The sequence below is a fragment of the Vanessa atalanta genome, chromosome 7 (genome assembly GCF_905147765.1).
Source record: "Vanessa atalanta chromosome 7, ilVanAtal1.2, whole genome shotgun sequence".
Taxonomy (NCBI): domain Eukaryota; kingdom Metazoa; phylum Arthropoda; class Insecta; order Lepidoptera; family Nymphalidae; genus Vanessa; species Vanessa atalanta.
This window is the reverse complement of record NC_061877.1, coordinates 2,552,044-2,573,282: the sequence shown is the minus strand read 5'-3', so window position 1 is coordinate 2,573,282 and position 21,239 is coordinate 2,552,044. Positions and strand designations below refer to the sequence as shown.

Here is a 21,239-nt window from a genome sequence, read left to right as displayed (position 1 = left end):
TGCTGTTTAGTTAACCTAAGCTCTTAAAATATTTCAAAATGGAGGTCATAATTTTTTTAACTAATATAAGCAAAGTGTACTATAATAAACTAATGTAAAGAAAGAATATTGGAAAAATAAAAACCGAATGGTAACCAAAAGAAAGTAAAGTAGTTGGTCCATAGAGGATACGTACAGGAAAGGACAGAATCAAGTCTTTAAGAGGCCTTAGTCGTAAAACAAGCATACAAACAAACAAACAAACAAACAAACAAACATACATACATACACATCCTTTCGTATTTTTTTTTTTTGTTATTCATATTTCCTTTTCACTGTCTTTACTGTAACGTAAGTAAATAAACATGCTGTCCTAAATGTGTACAAAATAATGTTTACCCTACTCACATACCCCTTTTAATATTCGAGCGGCGTATTTGAAATTAATTTGAATCGTTTAAATATTTTCAGTAGACTCGGCGGTCGGTCTAATTATTATTTTTAATTCCCTTCATTACTTTCGATCTGTCCCTTGTTTGTCTCATTCTATTGTTGCTTTTGTTTTTTAAGGGATGCTGATCACTTTCTGCTACAATAAACAGAAGTGTAACGATATTTAAAATGAGAAGTTTTCTTTACTTTATTACATGATCTATTTTATATATTGTTAGAGACTAGCCCTAGCCTCCAATCATCATAGGATATCATAATTAATTATATCATTAATAATATCACATTATTATTTTTACATATTATAAAACTATAGTTAATATTATTTTACATGGAATAACATTTAATACTGGCATGTAACACTATTTCTTATTTTAAAAATGATTGAGCTGTCATAAGGAAAACAATTGGATGATTGGGATCATTGTAAAAATATAGAGATTGAAACATAATTGTAAACCAATTTTATTTTGCCATCCCGAACTACTGAAATTACAATATGTATTTTGAAGCAACAATATTACAATAAAATCGAGTATCAGCGAGTATCCCTAGCCTCCAACATATGACCTACTGAAATTACACTAGTAACAGGTATCACCTATTTAGCATGTAAGAGCATATTAATGATATAAAATTTAATAAAAACCGAATTAAAACATTCTTCAACTTTTAACGGGAACATCCATAAAAAACAAAAAACAACGTTTTATTTTTCAAAAAAGAAGTTTTCCGGGAATGATTCCAAATTAAGTAGTGCAATTGTAGTAGTTCAATTATTGTGCCTAAACAACGCACGACATTAGTTTAATTAAATTGACATTTAATTAAACTAATGTCATAGGAATGTATAGTAATCGTGAATCAATCTATTTAAATACAAAATGAATATTATATTAGTATGATTGTCCGGAGTCCCCTATGCGTTCCTACACCATCTGATTGCGATGAAAGTTGTTCTACGTACATCAAAGGTTCCTAGACAAGCCCAGCAAAATTCAAGAATTTTCTCTTGTTGGTCTAACTACAAAGGATTTTTTTAATTTAATAGGTCTAGCATTTTTAAAATTGTTTATTAAGCTTCTTTTGACTATTTCAAACATATTATGAAATAGATCTTATCCGAAAATACTATCGTAAGAATGGAAAATATGACACATACAATTTTAATAAAATAAAATATTACAATTTAATAAAAATCAATATTCTCTTAAAATCCGACATTGCGCATTGCACTTCGGAAATCTCTTCGGTCGCTTGCAAGTTGTCATCAATTCTTTTCCCAGTTCAGCTAAGCGTGGGTTCGCTATGTCTACTTTCGAAATAACGCCTGGTTGAACATATCCCAGAAGCTTCGGAACATGATCTTCCATTATCTTCTTCCTCTCTTCAGATACCTCTTGACGCCTGATGATTAATTTGATTTTAATCTACTGTTTAATAATAATAAATGCATAATAAATGGGCTAAGATACATAGATGAATGATAGTGGATAGTGTGAAGTTAAACTTCTAGAAAAGAAAACACAAGATAACACTTTCAAAAACATTTTTATTTTTCGAAGTTATGTCCATCTAGATTTAAGCATTTTCTTCAACTGCTTTTTAAAAATAAATCTTCAGATCTTCAAGTGAGAATAAGCCGAATAAGGCCTCAAATAAAGAATTTGAGTCTTGGATTCAAGAGATGTGTGAGCTAGTGCTAGGTAGTCCATAATATAGCATTTTCTTTCTGAGTAATCCTGGCCGTTACTACTCAAAAAAACCTGATTCCATAAGCTTGCTAGTCGTCAATATTGCCTTCGTTTTCTTTGGGTTGTTCCCCTTAATACTTTAGACTAATAATCATAAAGCCAAAGTAGAAAAACATGCAGTTACAGGAGACCTCAAAGTGGGTGAGAACTTAAGGCAAGCGTGGGGGAAGAAGGTGCACATGCTGCCACCGTTTTCTCCCTGGTCTTCTTCGGTGGTGGGTGTTGCTCGGAGGATAATCATAATGATTCACACCATGTCCAAAGTCACACCTAACCTTGCTAACCTGGCAGGAGGGTTTCACCTAACCTTGCTATTTGCGTTTGAGCCTTGCCTCAGTCGTTCATGTGCCATCTTAATCTAGTTCCGTGATGTGTGGTGGAGTTATATTGTCGTCCAATCCGGAGCGAAAGGCCATATGTCATGCGGGACGTCTACGTCGCGTAACGGACGTCGAAATCTGTCAAAAATGCAGATTAGTCTCAAACATCTCAATTCAGTCCGATAAACTGAGTCGAATATGTTTCTGCTCAACTAAAAACAATATAATGAACCTCGCGGAACCCTTAATAAAAAACAATTTCATTAATAATTATGTCCTTTCATAAAATAAGCCTAGAGTTCTTCTACTGTGGTCACACTGGTATCTACGGCCTGGCATAATGAGATCACACACTATCGATACTTTCTTGTGGGGCTGCCAAATCAAGGAAAATCTTCAAAGCCATTTATACAGTGGTATAAGACGAAGTAGATTACCTTATGTTGTTTTCATTCATTCATTTCATATTCGCGAATCACCTTCTACCGAAGAATCAAATCTTTTTGTGACTACCTAGGTTTATGTCAATCAAATGACAGTGTTATAAAAAAATTGTACTTAATTGTCAGGCCGCAAAGTTTTCAATCGTTGGTAGTGGAGTCGTTAAGTCGTAGAACTGTTTGGTAGTGATGATATCAAAAGAGAATTTGAAATTAACTATTTGAGCTTTTTTCGCTAGTTCTATTTAGAAAATTCTTCTGACAATCTGAGACTGAGACTGAGGTGAATTCTGACAATCAAAATGAACATTTTTTTTTTTTAAATTGGAAGAAATATCTTAATGCTGCTTTCAACAAATAAGTGTTTCTGGTCATTAAAAAATGGGCTGATTGCATATTAAGTGAGCTCGTGAAATTGCAAATATTACTAACACAACAAGACTATTATATGTATAAAACACACAAAATTCACTGTAAACTTTTATAGTTTTGTAGTTAGTTGGTAGTTTTGTTTTATGGTACTTATCATAAAGTATTTTATATACTTTTTGTGACACGTACCATCGACAAATATAAATATATATTATAATGTTCAAAACCGGTTGATCCACGTAACTGTTTATTTTGATATAGGATTTAATGGAAAAAACATTTGGGGTTATCTTTTTTTTTTATTTACGTAAAGCACGGTGCAATTACAAACATATGTAATAACATTAAATTTCTAGACACGTAATTTTTAAAGAAAACATTACATTATACATATATATAAAATATATAGAGTATCACAAGGTAATCTATTTAAATTAATGAAATACTGCAAATATTCAATTATTTTATATAATTCTACATACATGATCTATGAATGTGAACAAATAGTTCATATCTTTGCGTTTGTGATAAAATGACAATATTATTATAGTTTGAACATTAGCAGGGCAAGTTTTTCAATTAGCCTTACAAAACACACAAAATTTACGTTTTGACATATTTTCCATCCAAAATCTGTAAATTGTCAAAAAAAATTTCATGTTTTATAAAAGCCTTTATAACCCTTACTGTAACTTTACATCTTGGAAGGTACACTTTCTACGATGATTATTTACTTACAGACAGAATAGATTGTAACCATTGTCTTAAATACTCATCCTAGGTTTGAATTGTAGATTGTTTTTAATTTTTCCATCATGCAAGGTGTAATTTAGAGTTGAACAATATCATACCTGACAAACAATTAGTATCGTTCTCTGTACTAATGATTTATGCAAGTGTGAAGAATATTTAAATGAAACTACAACTAAATGAAACGTGTCTAGAAATAGAATCTTCGCTGGCTACAATTAAGCTAAACATAGTGTTCTCTGCTTACACGTTATTTATATTCAGATTATATGTAAAGAAACTACATTGTTTTAAAAATCATAGCGTAAGTTACAACTACAGTGATAGCTTTATTAGAATGTCAGTAAAGATACACGATTAATAGTAAAAGCATTTTTTTTTTATTAAAGGTAATCCGTCGGGAAGGACACCAGTTAAAATCACTATCAGAAACATTGATATTATTTTTAAATTTTATTTCTTAAGTAATATTTTGATATACATAATCTCAGAGCAGCTTACTGCGCGTAAATAGTTTAATGCGCGTAAGCTACATAACTACTGCTACTTATTTGACAAAAAAAAATAGTAACTTTTAGTAGCCCGATTCGGGATTCGAACCCAGAACCTCCGTATACACATCAGTGTAAGCTAGCCAACAGGCCAACAAGGCAGATCATTAATATTACATTAGGAATAACTAGTAGTAAATATTTTCATTGATTAAAGATTATTTTCTTGCTTATAAACTACAAAAAATATTATTAATAATAAAGCTCTACTTTCATTGCGCTTACGCAAAAATATATATATAATAATAAACAGTACAGAAGCTGCCCAACCAAAGGATAATATACAAACTTTTGAGTTCTAAAAAGTAGGAGAACTTCAGTATTTTGGATCTAATGTAATGATAAGATTCAGAATTCTGTGTTTGCTCAAATGCTTCACTCGACCAGCTTTCCTTTTATTATGCAGTAGCCAGTATGCTAACACTATATTCATATAATTCAAATGTGCATTTGGTGAGATTTAAAGGGTCATTTCTGTATTATTTTAGTGATTAAACACTTAAAAAGCGATTTTGATGAATCTCATTCGAACCAACTCATAATTGACAATCAAATCTAAAGTTAATGTTAAGTTACATATTTATTAGTTATATATTTATTATACAAATCTAAAAAAATAAATCATCTGAATTGTATTTAAAATTATATTCGATATTTACGTTTGTTTCTCTGTCCTCTTATCGAGTAGTGCTACTAGCATATACATATCTACAAACCCTGAATCAATTTACAACATTACAATTTAAAGTTATTTTAATCTTATATATATATATATATATATATATATATATATATATATATATATATATATATATTATTGTAACTTAATTCCAGACCGTTTTTATTTCAATTGTACATATTAAATATCAATTAAAATTGAAAAGATTCTGATTATTTATTGTAAAGAAAGTCATTATTATGGTACTATACAAAATGTTGGTATCTCCCTTTCTTCTCTCTCAGATGTTCAATCAGTTTAGTTATTGTGTAACAAACAACAAGAATATATATCAATAATTGTATTAGGATAACAGATTAATTTGCAATTTTACAACAAAATTAGCTGAAAGTTTTCATAGCATTATTATCATGTTTAATTTTTATTTTTTTCAAGTTGGGATTGCTAAGCATATCCTGTAATTTAGACACATCGACGGATTATAATATAACCTTTTTTAACATTTGAATTGAAAATTCAATCAAACATCCTCAACAATTGGAACATCTTTGGAAATATTCAAAACACATTTGTCAAAGCGACTTCTACGTAAACAAAATGCCTCAACAATTTTTCACGCATTTTATAACAACTCCATAGAACAAGTTAAACTTCACTGGACAAATATACAGAAACATAATTTAAAACTACTAAATATCAGACCTAATTAAATTTTGCAGGCTTTATAAACATCAAAACTATTTCATACTTAATACAAAACAGTGGAGTTAGTATGTTTAGTAGAATGAATCGTCATCATTTGGAATTAGTTGAATTAATCAGAAATCTACATGACATGCTCGGTGGGTTGGATTTTGAATTATCCAATCAAATGTTACTAAAATATCTACGAAAATTACACACTACAATAACTAATATTTCAATTATTTTACACAATGAATTGAGTGATGAATGATATAATTAACCATAGTAATACTTAATAGTAGTTACAACAATTAAATCAATGGAATCTAATCATATCAAAAGTTGATCATAAAAGTTAAACTTCGTAGTGATTGAAGAAAGTGAATATCTGTTGGTTGGAATTGGACTTTTTTCGTAATACAAATCGTAGGCGAGAATCAGCTAGTATCACACTATAGTTTATTTTTGAAATTCTTACAAAAAGTATTGTGATAAAACATTAAAGCCGAGTGAATTGAAATAGACAAAACATAACGTAATTTTTTTGGAATTGGGCATAACATATATTTAACAAACATTGGTTTCGAGTATTGAGTTTGTGTGACCATTACATTTTCTTTACCTATATAGATATTATTAAAAAAAGAAGCTTAAGAGCTTGCTGAAACTTTTGAAATGATTTTTATACATGTATTCTAAGTATACATTAATAGTTAAAAAAGCAAAAATAGTAAAAATATTAGCGGTAGTCAGTTCGATACATTCGACGACTACCGTCCTACTTTTCTGTATGGGCCAGCTCACATCGACATACGCACTTACCAGCCTTGATCATATTCATTTTCTTGTCTGCAACGTTCTTGCTCATCTTCTTTTTCCTTCTTACGCCTTGTCGCGTTATCTCGTATCTGTTGTTGTAGATCAGCAAAATATTGATCATTTTTTTCCTTCTTTTTGCGTTCTTTCTCTCTCTCTACCTCATCTTCCTCCGCCATCTTTGAGTCTGCCTGCAGTTGAAAACATAGTTGGAGAAATTTAGTAATCCGTAAATCTATTAATACATACTATAAAACAAAGTCGCTTTTTCTGAATCTCCACTATCTTTTAGACCACTTTACATATGTTGATGAAGTTCTAACAAATAGAAGTTCTAAATATTTTGTACAAAATGGTTGAACTGAGACGATTTTATACATCAAATAAAATCTTGAAAATTGTAAGTCTTTTAAAGGCCTACAATAGCAAGGTGTAATCTTATAAAGTACATTAACAATTTTGATCTATAACATATTGGTAAGAACCTATAAGGATTGAGTGTTTAATATATCATTGAAATTAATTTACATTATAACATTTGAATGGATACTTTATATTTTAGAAGATAAAAATTGTTGCTGTGAAATTGATGGCTGTAACAAGAAAGCTTTAACCTTGGGAATTAAAATTAACCCAAAATCTATAATCACTGAAAAGTACTACGGTTTTTTTTATGTCGTTGTGTTTATTGTGGCACTCTCTGTTTTGTGGTACATTTACAAATAAATGAATAATATTCTAATAATTCCTTGTTAAGCACACTTCACATTTTCTTTATTTTAATACAATGCCCTCAGCCCGGGTGTAATCTATTAGTAATATATGTAACTGAGATGGCGAGACCCAGTCCACAAGCAAAAGCATTTCCGAATATGGTTGGTTGGCAGCCAGCCAGTTTCACAAATGCGTTTTTCGTGTAGTTCTATAAAACGCCAAAATAGTACAAGGTCAAGCGAATGATGATCATGACAGTTATAACTTACACTCCTTTTAAAATCGGCATCCCTCACTTTCTCTGCTTTTGCACTATCCTTCTTGTCTTGAATCTGTGACAGTAGACCTTCTTTGATCTCAGTTTTAGCGCGTTCATAGTTCTCTCGATCTAAAATATCACCTTGAATGCTTCTCTCCAAACACTCTTGTTCTTGGTGAAGAGTTATAACATCCTCACGTTCTTGACGAGCCGCCTGAAAATTTAAGACTATATTTAATTCTATAATATAAAAATCAAAGTAAAAGTTGTAATGTAACAAAAGATGGGACCAGATAACTATCTTGTAGTATTATTATAGTAATCTTAATTTAAGAAAAATATTATTATTATTGGTCTTATCACTAAAGCAGTGTTAATTTATTTTTAGCTTCCAGTATTTTATTGTGTACTTTTCTATTACAATAGAAAGGCAGACAACCATAAGGACCAGCAAATTGAAATCACCACTATTCATAGGTAACTTCATTCATTATTCAGGTCATTGTATATTTCCACAAGAACAGATATGCAAAATCTCTGTAGAAGACTGATTAGTAGATTTGTTTCCTGTGTTTCTAATTACACTGCCTCATTCATTTTCAAACCAGTATTTGGCAGTCTTGCTAAACTTTATATATATTGTCTTACGATTATATAGAACTTTTATTTATATAACACAATCACGTTTTAGTTTGTTGTTTACACCTTTAAAGACGTATCACTTTGTATGTTACCTAAGTCAAATATTAATTTTAAGTGCTTAGTGATAAGTTGATGGTGTAACTTTTCCAATAAAAAAATAAATATTTACCACATTAGCCAACATCATAGTTGCCATCTTATCTTCTGATTCATCCCTTAAATGTACTTTCCTCTCCCTTTCTACATCCCTGTAAAGAACAAATATTTTTTTTTTTAAATTAAGTTTCTATTCGCATGTTACTCTCCACTCGAGAAAGTGAGCTAAAGAAAAACCCAAAGCACAGACAGCATTTTTGCTGGTATGTGTATGTATATGTGTTTTTTATGTGATAGGTGGTAAATGAGCAGGAGGCTCATCTGATGGAAAGTGACTACCACCAACCATGGACATCTGCAACACCTTGCAGGTGCATTGCTGGCCTTTAAAGAAGGAGTACGCTCTTCTCTTGAAAGTTCCCAACCGTATTGATTTGGAAAAACCGCCGGCGAAAGTTGGTTCCACAGAGTGGTTGGGCGAGGCAGAAAATTACTTAAAAATCGTGCTGTTGTGGTACGGGTGGAACTTGGAATTTCAACGAGATGTCCGAAGGTGAAATTCAGCCGGGATTAATCCAAACAATTCCACGGAAAATTCCCTGTTAAAAATTTGGTAGAAGATGCAGAGTGATCCAACATCTCTATGCAAAGCCAAAGGATCAAGCAGATCGGAAAGGATTTGATCGTCGATATTTCGAGCTGCTCTACGTTGGACCTAGAGGCAGAGTTATATTCCTTTCTGAGTGTTCTGATGTTTACATCACGAGACGCTGATGCGTTAGCCCTGTCCCCTGTCTTGGTAACGTTCCTATTTTCGACGTGAGGTCTTTTTGCAGAAACGACCAAACCAGGGCTGGGGCTTGCCACCAATGGGCAACACAGAATATGGAATGAACAGTTCCATACCCTGAAGCACCACATCGGCAACAGAGTCAGCAACCACGCTCGGATCATCCGGTGAGAAACTAACTTGCTCCCATGGTTAAGATGCAAAGAAGGACCGCATCCCATCCCAATCTGCTGACATGTAGTGCCACACGCGGCGGCAGCCCACGAAACGAGGTCGTGAGTACCGCGCAAGCGGCAATGTGCTCCGAACAAGACAGTGGTCCGTCGGTAATTAATACTATTACATCAATGTTACCTAACCTAACCTGCAATGATTTTAGATGAAACTGTATAAAACTTCCTAAAATGCATATAAATTGATATATCTTGGTTTCGATATAATTACATTGTAACAAACATATAAATTACATTAAAAGTATGTAGTAAGCTCTATATGAAATGGTTGTATTGGAACATTTGTTTTCAATAATTTGGAACATTGTGAGTTCACTACCTAATTAAACTAAGTCCATAAGTTTACCTTTTCTTATGAAGCCATTGCCAACCTCTATTAGACAACTTGCGTTTGAAACCAAGATGCACAAAGTATATAAAAATGTCTTGTTCAATGAGATCCAACATCAGAATAAATTGAAGTGTATCTTATTACCTGGCCAAGCTACGATCTTCAGCAAATTGTACTTGCTCTTCTATCTTCCTGTCTTCTATCACATTAAACTCTTTCTGTTTTTCCTTCCAATCTACTCTCGCCTTCTGGGAGGCATACATTTCACCCCGCATAATATCAGTCTGTTCATGTTTGTGACAAAGCTCTCTAAAAATATGATAAACACCCACATTATAGTTGTTGTGTTGTCTACAGGGAAAACAATAACCACGCCAACATCCTTACGTTGAATTTTTATATGTAAATTGAAATGAATAACTAATTTTTATTTTAAAACAAAGGTTATATTTGAATTTCAGATATGCATACTTATATTCCACAAATAGTTAAATAGTATTTTAAGATTTCATGGTTTCACCTTATTATATAATATGGCCAAATATGTTTTGGTGCTCATTCCAATATGTTGTTTAATTAATTTTTGAAAACTAAGTCTGTAGTTTATATTTATAGGTATCAGATCTAAGAGTGATCGCTTTTTAAAGTACCCCCAGGTTAAATATGTGATAAAGATAAAGAAAACATTTAAATGTGTTAAGGCTTTTAAAAGTCGGTAACCAGAGTAGGAACAATCCACTGGTCACTTTAATTTTTGTGACATTGGTTATGTAACAAATATTTGGATTAAATATTGGTGTTGAAATCTAATTTCCGATGTCACCCCGTCTTTTTTTACTTTACATTGTACAATATATGAGATAGAGATGAAATTAATGTGATATCAAAATCAGTTCAACATTCACTTCATCTCTTTCTCACAGATGGGTTACTGTAAATTATAAGAGATAGGGCGAATATTTCATGAATTTAATATTATCGTACTTTGAATGCTTTGACTTTCCAGAACAACATTCATAGTGTTTTAGACTCGGTGAAAATAGTTACTCGTCTGATATATCTGATATTCCGACGACATACGATTTTAGATGTGTTTCAATTTATCGAACACAAGCCTAGTTAAAAGGGCGAGTGAACCTATGCGACTCTTTGTAAAAGGGACAATATGTTATCGAATGGTTAAAATTTCTTAAAGCGCCATTGTTAATAGGTGGGTGGGTGACTACATAACATCTGTTGGCCATGTTTCCCATCCGCTTATTTTATATACTAAAATTACCTCTGATCCTCATCAGCGATCGCTTGCGTCACATCGTCGTTCATCCTTTTTTCAATCAGCGACTCTTCATAATGACACTGCTTTTGACGCTGCTTATTCACAAGTTGCTTTTGTAAATCAGAGCAGTATTGACTTTCTTTTTCCATTTTTAATTTATCTTCCCTGTCTTTTGCGTGTTTGTCGTTATATAACGAATTAAGAAGTACTGTATTACTCCGATTTTCTTCAGCCTACAAATCAATAATTGAAAAATTGTTAACTGCAAAACAAGTAACGACCGTTATTTGTCAATTTTGTTTGGCATTGAGGCACACAGAATATTACCAAACATACAGCGACTAGGGTTGCCGAGTAATGGCGTTGCCGAGTTCGGCGATCGATAAAATTAACTATCGTTAATAATTTCTTTACCTCAAGACCAATTTCCTCTCGTGACAACAAAATCGAACAATTTTTTTTCACAAATTAAAGGAGTATCGTTTATCACGTAACAAATGTAATATATTCAACTCCTTCAGATATAATCATGTATCTTGATATAATCATTTATCTATGAGTTATACGATGTTAAAATGACTTGGAAAAACGCCATAGTCATAGATGAGAATTACAGGGATGCCAGTAAGAGCTAACTAATTTTATACCGTTGAATAACTGAAATTAAACAGAATTAAATCCTCCCATACATACGATAATCCTATCAACAAAATAAAACTTTTAAAAAATAATTAGTGATTTATAAATTATGAATTTTTCGTCACTGGCTTTTATATGAATGTAACAAGGTTGATAACATTTTAACTATAACTCGATTAAAAAGATTACTTCATTTTTTTTTAATATAATTATTATAAAATCTGGTTGTATATTTTTATTAAACATCACCTACTCTACTCTCTTACTCTTACTACTTACCTTAGTCATATTTTTACATTACCTAATACTTAAAAAAATGTCATTTATTAGCCTATATCATAATTAAAAATTAATTTCCTTCTTCCTTTTATTGTATAACTTTTATTTATCCATGGTGTAATTTTCTTTCTTTTTTGTTTTGTCAATCGATTAAATATCTAAAGAATTATCGATTAATTTTATCGATTTTAACATTATAGTAACTAGCGTTTGTTGAAAATGTAGAAACTACATAAAAAGCAATTTAAAAAATCTTTAATAATCTTTTTAAAAATTAAATAAGACTATATAATGATACGCTCATCATAAATTCAATAGCCTATAACCAAGCTCATACATATATTAATAGTTATTTAATTAGGTAAAAGATACGACGATCAAAAAATAAGGACTACAAAGAGTTCTTAATTAATTCTTCTTTATTAATAAAACAAAAATTCACTTAGATTTTACTTTTAAAGTTCCGATAAAAACTTCGACGACATTCAAAACACCAATTATAAAATGTCAAAGTATACCATAGATTATTCATTATCTGTACCAACTAAATTATTTCAGTTCTGAAACTTATTTATACTGTGAGCTACCGATCAATTAGCGATATTAATAAATATTAGCATCATCTATTGATGATAGAACATTTATTATATTATTTTTTCATAAATTGACACTAATTGATCAAATTAAATGTTTTTCTAGTTTTATGATTATTGGACATAATATGGCGCCTAATTTCACGGTGATGCCAATTAGTCATCTTGATCAACCGGTACTACTGTCTATGACTGCTATCATGGATAGCAACATGGTATCTACACATTTCCCTCTTACAAAATATTTTTCCTGCCAATCTATCTTAAGTTTTGTCATACAAATTTTTTTAATTTCTTTTTGGTTAGTAGATGATTTACTTGATAATAAGTGATCACCTTAACCATTGACAGTGCTAATAGAAAATTAAAGGACAAAGGTCTATAATTGAAATCTATAACTTATAACCCTTATATTGTTTAATTTTAAGAATATGTATTTAGTGTGTATCTTTTGTTGGAGACTCGTAAATTAAATAAATAAAAAGATTTTTCTGTGAGCAGTTTGGAGGACTAAAGAGTATAGCTTCTCAATAGGAAACTTGAAATTATATTATTTTTTATTATTCATACATTTACTTACTTTTATAATACATTTACATAGATGGCTTAGAAACTTCCTTACCTTTTCTTGCAATCTTCTGTACTCATTATGTAGTATTTGTTGCTGCAAATCCCTGCGCACATAACCCGCTTGTAATTTTTTTACCAATTCTCGCAGGCTTGGATCTCTTTCTCTGAGGTAGTGCCGCCTGAGAAGTTCACAGGCCTCTTCCCTTCTCGCTTTCGCGATTTCTATTCCTAGATCTATTTCCTTTTTAGCTCGAGCATCAACAATAGCTGCATGATCTGTTCTCTTTTAAAATGATTATGAGTAAAACTTTGATAAAGTTAATTTTAGGTACCCAAAAATTGAAGACATTGATTTCAAAACCTAAAAAAAAATTACCTCTTGAAAGTCCTTTTCCATTTCAGCTTCCTTCTGTATTAATGCAAGACTCCGGCCCATTCCGCCATCTGACATGCGACTGTTGAGCCATTGAATATCCAAGGCCCTTTGGTATGTTTCCAGTTCCTTACGACGTGCCTCTGCGACGGCATTTCGTTGGAGCTCGGTTTTAGCCTCCTAAGATATATAATTTTAAATTAATCAATTTAGATTTGTTCTTATTGAATGGAAATATTTTAAAAAATACCATAAATTAAAATAGAAATAAAGATGCTGCAATTTAAAAGTTAATGGGATGTGTTTTTCAGTACAATTATTATAAAACTGAACTTTATACTGAAATTCTTAAAAAAATTATATAAACAAAACACAATCAATATCAACAATTTGAATTGTAACGTCAATGTTCAGAATTTAAAGTTTATTTTTAATCATTTGTTTTACTTTTTCCTCTAAAAGAGAATGGCAAAGATGTAGCAGGATACAGCCAACTATACTTACAGTTAGTTAAAAGTTCTGTTCAATAGTGTTGCAATTTTACAAAATTATTTTAAACAGTTTCTCTATTGTAATTTTATGAAAATAAAATAAAGCTTTATAACTATTAAAATAAAATTTTCGATTACCATTAAATAAAAATGTTATACGCCATCTATTGTCGGTATTTGTAATTCTGCTTTTGACATCAACTCGATCTGTCTTCGACCGCGGCTAGACTAAAAACTCACGTCATGCCAGTATAGTCTTACGGCACTTGGATTTTGACGTGTGACAGCAAATTGCAACCGCACAGTTGCAGTTTGATAGTGTTTCGAAAATAAAGACAGTCGGTAATGAAATAGTGATAAAAATGGCAGAGAGTAAAGGTGCGTTAATCGCGAAATCAGTGCAAAAACATGCTGGACGTGCAAAGGAGAAGGTATTTATGGCTTTATATATTTGAAAGTTCTGTGATCTCTATCAAGATATTTGTGCTCAAATCTAGGCGCAAGTGCTGTGAAAGTGGGTTTTATAAAGGGAACATCGTTGGTCCGAGCAGGCTCCGTATCTTAGTGTTATGTTGGTTTGTGGTTTCAAAATATTCTAAGTACACCTGTTGCTTATAACTTGTACAGTTCATTAATCGTTTTCCGAGACCGTATTCTTGTTTACCCACTCAGCTGACTCGTGACTGTCTAGTGTACGTGAATGTCGTGCTTAGCTTCATCTTATCTATTCCAGGGTAATCTTCGTGTCTATTAATAGGATTCAATTGGTTGAGATAATTTTGGACTGAAGAAATCGTAAAATTAAAGCCTAAAAAATGTATAGTATCCAATAATTACGTAGGGATTAAAGTTGTTCGACAATATGTGTTACTTATGTTAGGCAATGAGCGGATCTGGGGAAGTGTGCCCAATTTTATAAATAACACTCTTGGTAGCAACAGTTGACTGTTCGGAGACAGTGTGCTGTCCGTGCAATCATTATTTCGTATTTCTATTTTTGTTCAACATGTCTACACTCAAGCATATAATTACGTTTGCTTGTTTTTTTTTTAAATTTCATATTTAATTTATTTTATATGTTTTTACAAAAAAAATAAAGGTGTTCAATGATAGTAAACGGATACATATTGAGTAGGATATTGACCTAATTTGGCAATCAGCCCGGTATGACTGACATTTTTATATTATATTAATAAGAATATCATTAAATTAAATGATTTAAAATAAGGCTTAATGATTACAAAAATTTTTGAAGTTTAGTTTCAATTGAAAAAAAGAAGCTAGCTTAGTTATTACTGTAAATAAATAATTTATATATTTAGTACTAATAAATAATATTATTGCATATATAAAATTGTGATAAATTAAGATGAAAAAATAATTAAACATTTTAATTTATCACAATTTTATATATGCAATAATATATATATGTCAGGACATATATATATTAGATTACTTAGAATATTATAACATATATTTTCAAAAATTTTAATTTATCACAATTACAGCAGGCTGTATAGTTGCTATGGTACTACAGGTGGGTAAACAGGTTATTAAGTTGGTATATCCAGCTACAGTATTGCAACATGCATTCATCAAAGAGAAAATCAAGAAAATATATTTCAGAAAAATAAACAATTACTTGTTTTAAATGTTCCCCATCTATTTACATTTATATGAAATTAGTAAATTAGGTTGAATTAAAAAATGTATATTTGTCATAAGAGAGCCACCCAAACACAATGACAATTAGATAAATGGAATTCAGGTAGTTTAACTAGAGTAGGTGGTAAGTTCTCTGCCTTTTTAAATAAATTGTAATGCAAAGACTAAAAAAAAAAACATAATATGTCAGTTTGTTTTCTCTTATTGACATAATTTTTGTCACATGTATAGTCTGAAATAAAATATTAACTTGTGTTTTTAAGTATAATAATATATCAAAACATTTAGCAGAAACCTAATTTAAGAAAGTCGTAAACAATTTTCTTTTTTTTTTGGCTATTTAAAATTATATGACTGTAGCTTTATCAGTTCAATTAAATTATTCTTGCTAATTTACATTGATCTCAATTTATTTTCGATGAAGAATATATCTTGATGTTGCCCTATATATAAAATTGGCAATTATAGCTTGAAAACGGTATATACGAAAGCCGTTATACGAAAAAAAACACTACGTAAAGCGAGACATCATTACGCGTCATTTTAATAGGAAATCGTTTTTAAACATCGAACTTCTTATGCAAGAAATCGAACTCATTAATGTGATAAAATTGTAAAATTGTAGATATTATAAATAATCACGTGTAAATAAAATGTTTTAACAATTTTTATTTATAAAAATATATATACGAATGTTTAATATTATGTAGTGTGAACAAGATGACGGCAATACAAATTATACAGTATATTACAAATATAATCATGATCTCATCATACAATATTAATCATAAAGCCATAATCCAGTATTGAAAGAAATGTGCGCTAGTAAGTTTTTTTATATGAAGATTTTAGACTACAAATAGATATACCACACACAGCTTCGCAGACTTGACAGAAGTTATTGCCATTCCCAGAACTTCGTGGTTAAGAAGTTAGTTATATTGCTCTTTTCTATCTTTCGTGTTGGTCCTGCCTTAAAACACATTCCATCGTACTGTAAGAGTGCATTTGTATTTACGCAAATACTTGTGCATTACATCTCCCGCGTAGTCGACTTTAACTTGAAATAGGCAGTCGTAACCAATGTTCCAACAGGTTATTATTTAGTCAATCAATTAAAATTCAAACTTCGAATTCGAATAAGAATTCATTCGAATCGCCTTTATTTTTTGCAATCAAGCTTTAACGAGTAATATCTTAGTATTATATCTAAAATTCGAGTATTATCTTTACAAAGTCGCTTTTTCTGTCCCTATGTCCCTCTGTATGCTTAAATCTTTAAAACTACGCAACGGATTTTGATTTAAATAGATAGAGTGATTCGAGAGGAAGGTTTTTGTATATAATACATAGACAATATAGTTAAGTAACACTGATAATTTTAAAAGTTTCTAATGTGATGTCGTAAATTTATACATTTTTTTCGCTTACATTGTAAACGCTGGCTGAACCCTACGAGATAGATCAAAATAATGTACTTCAGTATTGTACACCTTAAAACGGTCTTCAAAAAGTCCGCGATGGTATATGTTTATCTCTTAGGGATTACCCACATTGCACCCGTGAAGCCGGGGCGGGTCGCTAGTGTTTAATATTCGAATCTAAAAACTATGCTCTTTAGTCATATAGATACAATCAAACCATGTGTTGTCAACCCTGATTATTTAATACGATATTTATGTAGTGTCTGTTACACCAGACATGGATTACCACGTACTAAATGGTTATCATAACAGTAATGTAATATGCGCTTAAATACATAGTACTGCCTAGAATATACGTACCTATAACTCGCTTCGAATAATATAATTTGTATCTTGTGGCTTCAAAATGTATACCAACTTTTTATAAAATTTTATATCATGAAAATTATTATTAAAATATAAATATCATAGTAAAATGTCAATGCATGATATATATAATAGAATACAATAATGGTGTTCGAACCGATTGTAAAATTTATGTTTGAAAATATTAATAATAACTTGTATTATATCTTGTTAGGTTAGTCACGATAAAAAGTGTTTAATAAAACAAATAAATGTGGGCAGTGAATTGATGTAATGTATCATAAAGAGAGGTTTGGTGGAATATCGGTCGGAATATCTCATCAACATAGTTAATATTGATAAGATGTCCTAACTGATATTCGTTACCGGAGCCATTCTCAAGGGAAGCTAGTCAACGACGCAGGCTACTTCTAACATTTTCTATTATAGTGTTTATGTGTGTGTATAAACACAGGTACACTCTCTATTCCTTCTCTCTCATAATCTGATGGGACGACAAATCTGACACGTCCGGAAAGAGTTCAGGCACAGGACCGCTAGAATTAGCTACGTACGAAGTGTACACAGTCCGACTTCACGGCTCCGGGCACTTACTGGCTGTTACTAATTATTCGACAGAAAAATATAATAACTTTTTTTTATCTGTTCGAACTGTAATTTGAGTCCAGGACCTCGAGATATGTGGCCAGCCACTAGAAAAACAAGGAAGCCAATAAATATTAAAGTGTAGGTTGTATATATTCGTAGATCATACAATAGTTTACTAATAGTAATAATACTTTGACGGTGATATAAAATATTATTTATTACAGAAATAGGATTTCAACATTAAACGCACTTTATAAGTAAAACAAAAAAACTGAAATCTGATATAAACTTCGTAGTTTCTTTATTTAAGTATTGAGGTTCGCTTACATTGTAATCGTAAAATGTTTGTATGTAAATAACTGTTAAATCATTGTTCTGCAAGTCCCTTTGTAAAGACGCAGAAAATTGGCAACTTTTGTGTGGTCATCACGTTCTGTAATTAATTACCTTACATTGTGAATAAAAAACGTTACAATGTTGTGTAATTGACTTGTATTTCTTGTATGTTTAATTGTAAATAGATGCAAAATCCTACCTATCGCCAACGACGTATCTTAATATTGAAACGTTTTTAGTATCTGGCCGTTCAAGCTCATTGATTTTTTTATATCTTACGTATACAGTAAACCTCTTTTGGTCAGTAAGCATAAATCGCAATATCATTTAAAATAATAATAAATTATTAGTAGTATGAAAATTAACTGAACAAAGTATCCGAATCAATAGTTACAGCATGTGTAAAACAAATTCACTCAAACGAGTTCTATATTTACTCGTGGAAAAACTCCGCTCTAAGATCTTATCAACATTTTTTTATAGAAAATATTCAGTTTTAATGTATTTAATAACAGAAATAAGTGGGATGCTGTTCGTGACGATTGCGTAGATTCAATATATGCACCTGTGTAACTTATGCAATTCATTAGGAAACCTTTTTAAAAACAATTATAATCAAACTAATATTAGTTTGATTATATATCTTGAATAATTAACTTATTAGTCACCGAAATTGAAATTTAAAACGTATAGAGACACCGCCTTTCTTGAATAAGGATCGTTTAGTCAATGAAACTGACAAGCAACGATCACAAAGACCAAGTTTCCTACGTACGTATTCCAGTTGCAGCTTGCTTAATGAACTGCCTGAAGTCGAAAGTTCAAAAATAGTTTGGCAAGAATGAATGCAATGAAAGAAATATTTTAAGTGTTGGATTGTTATGTATGCATGAAAGCTTTGTATCCGCAACAGCGACAACAATGCACAGCCCCAGAATACGTATCGGTATTATATTAACTCACGCTGCTTTAATAGTATTCAGAAACGTAACCTCAAAATTTTCTTGCGAGATTAGAAGTTCCCCAAAAACTACTTAAACCAAGGAGAGTAACCATGGTATGTGATGCTGATCTGGAATTGCATAAAGGATATATAAATGTGCAATAGCAGCAATAGCGGTTGATTTGCTGGTATTTATTGAGGAGATCCGTTGTCTTTCTCCAAAACTTATGATCCAATCTTAACGAAATTTAAATAGAACCATATTAAACTAAAACCTTTCCGAAAATAAATATGCAAATCCATCTATATAATTATGAAGAAGTTGTGCAAGGCTTAAATAAAAAAATACTCCTCTTCAATGCGTTAAAATCATTTCTTAATTATAGATAAATCAACTTAACAAAGAAGTGGCTACAGTATCTTGTAAAAATATGATGGTCAATGCAAATCAAGAATCTACGAGTATAAGTTCCGGCTAATATCAGCCTACGAACTACACAGATTTGAAAGCAAACGTTACATTATTTATAATGCAAATCCACACCTACATATCTATGGTCATTTTTCGCTTTTGTCAAGATGACACTTTCTATGCCCCCAATGGCTACGAGAACAGACTTCCAATGTATAGACAAATACTTTGGTATGGTAATTTTGTTTGACTTTTGTGGACAAACGTTTGTCCTTGTTTTATGGACGCTTAACCTTACGGTATGATTACTGAAAAAATAGTTACTTATATTTGTCTAGATATACACAGATACTCAAAACATAGCTCGCTAAGAATCTAGCAGTGTCCAGGAAAAGAAAGTCAAGTTCCAACTTGGAAAAAATTGTTTTCTTCCGAATTTGAAATGTGGCATAATTTTGAGCTTATAGTAACGACACATCGGTATATCTAGGTGATTTAATAATAATAACGAAAAATACATAGTACCTACATCTCATAATTATGTATATACATATATATAGAATACCTACCTGGATTAAGCTTTGGATTTGAGATTATTGAACTTTGCTCGGCTAGTAATTACTTATTAAAACGCAAACTATTATTTTATGATTGGTATATATAGATAAGTGTAAAGACACGAAACCTTAAAATAAATTAATTAATTAACTAAATTCAAATATTCGTGCATGAATTGCTCATTTTATATTATAAAATTAGTACAATACAATTTCAGCCGCGTGATATGTACTAGCCCACTGATATTATACGAAACGCCCAAAAACATCGGTGTTGAAATTTCAGTTGGAAACGAACCATGACGTATCAAACAATATAATGCTTTTGTTATACGGTCAGATCGGTTACATGTAAAATGTGTTCTTTTTTTGAAAACTAAATTGAATTAAAACTTACTGAATAACGATTTTTTTTAAATATATACATATTTAATAACGTAATTATTTAAGTTATTATTTACGTCATCGACGTTGATTCTCGGGCTCGGTCAGTACTAGTCCGTAAAACAATGAATCAAGTCAAGAGATGCTGTAACATACGTAACGTTTCAGCGTGTTACGCGAGTTACTAATTATACGTGGCAGGTGTTCGGTAAACAATAATAATTGGCCGGTTAGCCTGACCCAATTTATGACACAGTCGTATTTGTAGTTTAAACATTTTCATGGCACCCAACTCTATGCTATTAATGTTCGTTAAACATTTAACGATAACTCAAACAAAACATTACGGATTATAGATGAGTACATTAAAAGTAAATGAAACTAAGATAAAGATTCAAAAACTAAATAAAATACTTCACTTGTTTGAAATATTAAGTTTTCATTGAGCTACTTTTAAGGTTATGTTTTTTTTTTTTATAGCAT

The 21,239-nt window shown here is 31.0% G+C and overlaps 2 protein-coding genes across 2 annotated transcripts in view; one reads left to right on the top strand and one right to left on the bottom strand.

The window, feature by feature from the left end:
- Positions 1-1,486: 1,486 nt before the first annotated feature.
- On the bottom strand, positions 1,487-13,881 carry LOC125065128 (meiosis-specific nuclear structural protein 1-like). The gene is made up of 9 exons (XM_047672576.1): positions 13,841-13,881; positions 13,594-13,770; positions 13,270-13,500; positions 11,140-11,369; positions 10,005-10,169; positions 8,580-8,658; positions 7,779-7,982; positions 6,802-6,986; positions 1,487-1,836 (listed from the first exon to the last, which is right to left on the bottom strand). The coding sequence occupies exons 1-9, from the start codon at positions 13,841-13,843 to the stop codon at positions 1,629-1,631; spliced, it is 1,482 nt and encodes a 493-aa protein (XP_047528532.1). The 5' UTR covers positions 13,844-13,881; the 3' UTR covers positions 1,487-1,628.
- A 436-nt stretch (positions 13,882-14,317) lies between these two features.
- LOC125065270 (myc box-dependent-interacting protein 1) overlaps positions 14,318-21,239 on the top strand; it is a 38,915-nt gene continuing 31,993 nt past the window's right edge. Inside the window, exon 1 of the mRNA XM_047672794.1 lies at positions 14,318-14,512. Coding sequence (XP_047528750.1) covers positions 14,444-14,512 — 69 coding nt within the window. The 5' untranslated portion in view covers positions 14,318-14,443. The remainder of the gene's footprint in view (positions 14,513-21,239) is intronic.

Bases quoted from the DNA above. Each gene is read 5' to 3' on its own strand.
- LOC125065128 (XM_047672576.1), bottom strand. The intron at 13,501-13,593 runs GTAATTTTTTTT...TCATTTTAAAAG, and splicing joins TGGAAAAGGACTTTCAAGAG to AGAACAGATCATGCAGCTAT. The intron at 6,987-7,778 runs GTAAGTTATAAC...TTTCAACTGCAG, and splicing joins ATGCCGATTTTAAAAGGAGT to GCAGACTCAAAGATGGCGGA.